Here is a 7,186-nt window from a genome sequence, read left to right as displayed (position 1 = left end):
GTTATTACGAGATACTATGTCGTTATTACGACATAGCTAAGTCGTTATTACGAGATATTAAGTCGTTATTACGACATAACTAAGTCGTTATTACGACATAGCTAAGTCGTTATTACGAGATACTAAGTCGTTATTACGACACAGCTAAGTCGTTATTACGAGATACTAAGTCGTTATTACGAATTAACTAAGTCGTTATTACGAGATACTAAGTCGTTATTACGAGATAGCTAAGTCGTTATTACGAGATACCAAGTCGTTATTACGACATAACTAAGTCGTTATTACGAGATACTAAGTCGTTATTACGACATAGCTAAGTCGTTATTACGAGATACTAAGTCGTTATTACGACATAATATATTTTTTCACTGTGACCCTAACTGGCTTCCGTAATTAGGTATATTTATGAAAAGAATATAGTTCATGCTGTGCTAAATTAGTGCTCATTTGGTTAAATTGGTGAAAAATTCTATGTAGAAAATATGAAAAAAAACTAGGGCATTCGTGTCTCCCAGTGTATAGTTGTTGTTAGTGTAAAACATAGGATGCAAAAAAGTTAAGAACTCCCTATCATTATGCTCGTTTCAGCCATGGTCTTTCAATCATGTGCCATGGTGTCAGATGCTCCCTTTTAATTGTGTTGACTGCAGAAATCAGGGTATATATACAGCTCTTTCTATCATAATTATATTATGCATACTTAATACAGTTTAAGTGACTTCGTAGATAAAATATATAAAACGAAAATATCAATTTATAAGTAAAACGTTTTTTTAGAACTTGTCTACCAATTACGACGACCACACTTGAAATGTTTATAATTGAATTTGAAAGAAATAAATAAGTTTTATCAACGTTTCATTCCATTTCTACTCATAAGCCAGGTAAATGTTTACCTATCTGAAAGTGAAATCGGCTTTGGCATGTCCAAATTATTTGTACTTTGCACATGTTCATTACTTCATTTACTCTCCCTTTAGCCATGGCAATGGTAATTAATGTGTTGAACAATATGACATCTGATTGACTAAAATCTATAAAAATGTTCTCCAACAGAACATAAACAAGATCCAGAATTCTTTGTGTGTTTAAGAATTAATTGGTTAAACTATTTGTAGTTACAAATATAAGTGATTTGATATTTGAAACAAACCACAGATTGGTCCAATCTGAACACCATACCAGCAACATACATGCAACATTGGAGTAGGGAATCGTAATCGAATACATTTCGTTGTCTTGGTGGTGATTCAATGACACTTGACCAGTATACAGGGCATTATCTAAATACCACCTTGTGATAACTTACTTGACAGTAGTAATAGCTGCAACCAGACGTGTACGGACAATTGCAACAAAAAATAAAAGCTGCAGTATACAAAACGGACAATTTGTTTCTGGCATTTTTCACTAACTAAACCTGAAACAATAGCGTGTTATCTTTTTCACCCCCTCCCCCCTCCCCGCCTTATATATAATCCGCCCCTGATATCTAAACAAATAACCCTTTTAAACCCTTTTATTTTACAGAATGTGATCCAGGATTTCACGGCAGTGTCTGCAATCAGGCATGTCCTACTAACTGTGAAAATAACCTTTGCAGCATGCAAGCCGGGAAATGCATGGGTATGGTAAACACCATGCTGTATTTTATCCCATTTAACATCAGAATGGTGTTTTGTTATTGTTTTCTCTTTACTTTATTTTTCGCATCATCTTTCTTCTCTCTGTTTTTTCTTCTTCTGTTCTTAATCCTGTCTGTGTATCTTACTTTGTCCCTGTATAGTTCTCTCTATCGGCTGTCTGTCTGTTCAAAAGTAATGTATCAAGATAAAGTCGAAAATTTAGTTGCCTGACAAAGTTGAAAATGTAGAGTCAATGCAAATGTATATCACACATCTTATTTGCGAAAATTTACTATGAATTAAACTTACGGCCTTAAAGTGCAACATGCTGATTGCTGTAGTTACAAATAGTTTTTAGATGATTTAATTTGAGTAAAAAAAACCACAAATTACTCCAATCAGATATTGTTGCTTACATACTTGCAACATTTGAGTAGGAAATCGGTTTTGAATACAGTTCATTGTCTCAATGAATCAGTTTGTGAATACTTACATTACAGTCGTAATAAAGCTAGGTCCTCAAATTACTTATTTAGTTTAATTTTGTTTACTGCGCTGCAAATTTAATAACTTTTGAATCATTTGCGCTCGAGTATCAGCCATTAATAACTTTGTGATTCAGAATTTGCTTACGTTTTTCTTTCTCTACAGAATGTGATATTGGTTTTTATGGTACTCGCTGCGATCTTCCCTGCTCTGATAACTGCAAGAACAGTGTATGTAAAAAGGAAACCGGTCATTGTGAAGGTAAGTTGAATTAAATATGGGTAACCTTGTAGATAGAAAATGATGTGTACATTTGCGAGGTGGAACTGGGACAATTCGTATACCATTTCTAAAATTGACACCAGTTTTGCCTAGATATATGGAGTACGTTACCAATTATGTATGATGTGAAATATTTACATATTCATATGGCAGTGATATAAAACTTAAGTATCAATATAATTCAAAATATCTTTACAGAATGCGATGCTGGTTTCTATGGTACTCGCTGTAATCAGTCATGTCCTTGTAATTGCAAGGACAATGTATGCAACAGGGTTAACGGTCAGTGTGAAGGTAAGATAAACATGATGGAAATAGGACATCAGTATTAGCTGTCTAATCCAGATCAATTTGTGTATCGCTATCGATAGATAATCACGCTTTAATTTTAGCAAGTGAAGCTTGCCGACATCAGATCCTTTACTTTTTGTAAACCGACTTCGTTTTTTCGGGTTTCGAAGTTACGCATGAAAATATTCTTCATTCTGTAAAACTAAGTATTCATTTCGACTTAAAATATCAATCACAATTTTAAAATGGCTTACTTTTACCGACTATTTAATGGAAATTTAGAAACAGTGGTGACTTAACAACTCACTGAAATGAATAACCTGTTATCAGAATTCCAAATCATTATAGAAGACAGCTTGTTGTCAACATAATGCTGGATCAGTATATCGGTTATATTGTAATTTGGTTGTGGAGAACAATAACGATAACTATAGTGTATGGTCTCTGGCTCAGAAGTCCCTTGTTTGGACACGATCTGTTCCAGACACGCAGAAATATGTCATTGGAATGAAATAAGATACATTGAAGCAGATAATGGCAACAATTATCGCATTTTGAAAACCAATCTTATTGTCTTAAAAATCCTTGGTTAGCAATAGAAACCATTGGTTGAAAATATAGAATGGTTACTAAAGTAAAGAGGGACAGATTCGACATTGTATGATAATAGTTATGCAAATACTTCATATTTAAAATATTGACAATCACTGACTACCGACTGGTTTACGGCGGTTATGTATTAAGTTGAGTATCAAATGTTCAATGTAATTAATTGGAATGTCAGGTCAATATATATAGGTTTTAAATCATTAGGTAGAGACAGTTTAAAGGATCAATCTGATTGGCAAAAGGAAACAATTATTTAAAAAAAAAATATATACATCATTCTAAAGGTGAAATTGAATGACTGTGCTACCTATTCTGACCAGCTCAACAATATCATATTTCTAGGTTGAAAACAGAGAGGGGCTTCGAATAATTATGCTGATAGAATTTTTATAGATCAATGCAGGTTGTGAAAAACTGCATTTTTACAACGACGACCCTTCATTAAACAAAATTGCCATTTTATTTACTTTGTACGTTGTTGTTCATCAAGAATCCTTTTTCCTTTGATTCGCACAAGTCTCCCAAAACCAAACAGACGCAATTCCACGAGCGATGTTCACAGTAAGTACAAATTGTACATCAATACACATATATGAACAATGGATATATATATATATATATATATATATATATATATATATATATATAGATGGGCTGTCTTTGAGTTTTGAAAAAAAGCATTGTTAAATTACATATCACAATTCACATCCATTGATATGTTTACTAGTTTTTTTTTCATAACAAAAATCAATGAAAAATGATTAAACAAATGTATGGAATGGCTTGAAAATGTAAATTTGATGATAATAAACATATGCCGAAAAATGCATGTAAATCTGTTTTTTTACAGCATCAATATGTGTGTATTCTGGAGCAGTGATATTATTTAAAACAATATACGTAAGGCTAACCTTCTGAGACTTACAGCGAGTAACATTTTATTATCTTGTAGAATACCGAACACGTCACTGGTTACGCTATTCTGGGAACTCTTCTAGGAATTTCCATTTGCTGCAACGTTGGATTAATTTTGCTTTTTCTAAGGATTTCGTAAGTGAACTGTGTTTGCATCTTCAAAATAACTATATATATTTTGGAATGTCAAATACGAGGGATATCGTCATTTTGTGATTTGAAAGAATACTGTATCTATTTAATCATCAAAACTTAAACGTTTTCAGAAGGAAGCTTAAATTGTCTTCCCAGCCGCCAGTATCTTATGGAATGCAGACAAATAGTAAGTTTCGAACACCAATGTCTGAAATAGGCATCAATTGTTTGAAAAATGTGGTGACGACTATATTTACCAAATTAAGTATAAAGCGTTCGTGTGTTCTCTTTTGCTTTCCTTAAAGTTTATTGGATCTCTTGTTATTCAATTTGTCTGAAATGCTGTGAGAATTATATGACAATTACTTTCCAAAGAAGATACTGCTTATTAATACATAAATTGTTGTATGTTACATTGGTTGATCAAGTTATTTTTTTCCGGTTGCACACATTTTGGTGACGTCAAATATACAATTAATATTATAATGACGTCATCACTGAATTTCCATAGTGACGTCGTCACTGATATTGTTATTCATATAATTAAACAAATAACAATTATGTGAGAGTTATAATCGAATGCAAATGGAAATGATTAGGAGAGATACACGTACATTTTTTTTGTATATGAACAATGTCACATATTTGAATAAACCGTTATTTATAGTGTCATTAATATGTCTGTTTTATTTTTAGGTATCACCGATGACACTCGCAACTATGAAGGATTAGATGTGGCCAAAATTGACAACACTAAAAGCATTTACGACATCATTAAGACTTAGAGAAGAAACTTTGATAGATCATGGATGATCAGTTTCTAAATAGCATACTCACTGTGCAAACAAAAAACAAAACAAAAACTTAATCTATCTCAATGAGAAACGATTTGAGAAACGAAACAAACATTTGCTGCTTCAAGACGCTCGAGGTCCCCGTAACGTTCAACACAACGAAGGCGTTCACTACGGATATGCTCTTTGACAAGCTACTGTTACCGGGATCGAGCGGTCGGGGAAATGTATTGGATGATCTGAAAAGAGGAGGACAAACAGATTGTCAGCGTTTTCGTTTTATTCCGACTTCCAACTTCCGGTGCTGAGACCGATACAAATACAAATGTAATAACTTGTACAATATAATATAAAACTCTGGCTTGTGTCTAAGGTACATATTTTAAATAAACAAATTAAACTCATATTATGGCTTGTGACTAGGGCATGATTCAATTAACAAACTTACTTTATAACTTTGAACAATCATAATTGATCCACAACCAATTACAACACTAGATAAATTCACTAATTGATGACTAGACTAGTTACCAATAAATGTATGGAATGTGAGTATATCACATCTATTGATGATCTATAATTAATAGAAAATTAATTATATATTGACTATAATATATGTCTGACTTCTTAATTAACAGACTATTCGTTGGTAACAATTCATGAATTCAAATACAAATGTTAATTTCTAAAATCATTACATATACATGACAGCATCAGTAATCGCAGTCAAATGGGACATCTTTAAATGGAACGGAAGTAAACATCATGGAGGTCATTATTACGCAAGGGATTCTGGGATCGCGCAAGTCTGCTTTCCCGCCAGAACAATCTCACCGAAATCACGTGACCTGTCATGCTATTTCCAACACTAAACTTGTCTAAAATACTTTGCATTTAAAATATAAAGTAACCAATTGTTTTATTTCTACAATATTCTAATATCGCATTCAAATATTCGTATATAAAGTCTAGAAAATACAAGCATTTACTCTAAACTGTGAGAGCCTACACGCTAATGACGTCACTGTGATCTGGCTTCACACATCAGCAAAATCGTAGTATTTCCACTTTCATCGGTATTCGTACTAATCTACATATTCACTTGTATAGTGGAATCACTTATGCACATGAAACAATCATTCTAAAACATTGGAAACATGATAAACTTGCATTTTTACCTGAAAAAAGGAGGACAACCAGATTGTCAGCGTTTTCGTTTTATTCCGACTTCCAACTTTCGGTGCTGAGACGGCGAGTTCGAATCAAAATATGACCAATATTTCACAGTCTGACTTACCTCCCTTTGTACAATTAAATGGGATGGCTTACAATAATCTACTTATACAGTCGTCACACTCTCCCCCCAAGAAACGAATGTCGTCTCGACATTTACGACTCTTGACTCCGAAATCATTCATGACCTCTGTAACCCTGAGACTAGACTATCGACTCTATTTATCTCGACATGTTAGGTCGAAGTGCCATCCACCTGTTTAAGTTAAAAAAAATGTACATAGTAAGGTTACGTCTTCTACTAAAGAAGAAATGTGATTTTGTGTAATCAGTTGGCCGTTCCAATTACAACTCCTAAACACTAATGTTGGTTGACACATTGGTATCCTCCGATATACGTCATGCGTTAAAAATAACACTTTTTGAGAACTACAAAATCAAAAGTAATTGAACAGTCAATGCTATAATCATAGCTAAACGTATATACAAGTTCCAAAGTTCAATAATCATGGATTTCTAGTTGCACTCACACACTCAACTGCAAATACATTTTGTTCTTTGAACCATGAAATAATCATCTGGTCAAACTAAAGTTTCTGGCCCCCACATATCCCAACTATCTGGAAAGCCCTTCAACCTAGTTTCTAGCTTTTGGACATAGCTGGGTTTTCCCAGGGTATCAAAGGTAAAACGTTTAGGAGGTTTGCGTCTCCTAGAATCTGACAAAGTTCCTGCGTCGGTTCCGGACTCCGACCTTTCACTATCTGTGCTATCCAACCGAGATTCGCCATCCGAAGAATCACTAGACGCGTC

General features: G+C 33.6%; 1 protein-coding gene across 2 annotated transcripts; it reads left to right on the top strand.

Moving 5' to 3' along the window:
- Positions 1-544: 544 nt before the first annotated feature.
- On the top strand, positions 545-5,548 carry LOC117318776 (scavenger receptor class F member 1-like). 2 transcript variants are annotated; one of them, XM_033873725.1, is made up of 8 exons: positions 545-661; positions 1,534-1,629; positions 2,280-2,375; positions 2,595-2,690; positions 3,814-3,857; positions 4,249-4,346; positions 4,478-4,533; positions 5,043-5,548. In XM_033873725.1, exons 1-8 carry the CDS (start codon positions 625-627, stop codon positions 5,129-5,131), a joined length of 612 nt encoding a protein of 203 aa, XP_033729616.1. In that variant the 5' UTR covers positions 545-624; the 3' UTR covers positions 5,132-5,548. The 2 variants fall into 2 exon arrangements, with proteins under 2 accessions (XP_033729616.1, XP_033729617.1); XM_033873726.1 differs by lacking the exon at positions 2,595-2,690 and having other exon boundaries at positions 550-661; positions 5,043-5,540.
- Positions 5,549-7,186: the final 1,638 nt, after the last annotated feature.

This window comes from Pecten maximus, unplaced genomic scaffold, assembly GCF_902652985.1.
Source record: "Pecten maximus unplaced genomic scaffold, xPecMax1.1, whole genome shotgun sequence".
NCBI classification, from domain to species: Eukaryota; Metazoa; Mollusca; class Bivalvia; order Pectinida; family Pectinidae; genus Pecten; species Pecten maximus.
Note: the sequence above shows the minus strand (reverse complement) of the source record. Positions and strands in the feature narration are given on the sequence as shown.

Bases quoted from the DNA above. Each gene is read 5' to 3' on its own strand.
- LOC117318776 (XM_033873725.1), top strand. From the start codon at position 625: ATGCTCCCTTTTAATTGTGTTGACTGCAGAAATCAGG. The intron at 662-1,533 runs GTATATATACAG...TTTATTTTACAG, and splicing joins TGTTGACTGCAGAAATCAGG to AATGTGATCCAGGATTTCAC. The intron at 4,347-4,477 runs GTAAGTGAACTG...AAACGTTTTCAG, and splicing joins TTGCTTTTTCTAAGGATTTC to AAGGAAGCTTAAATTGTCTT.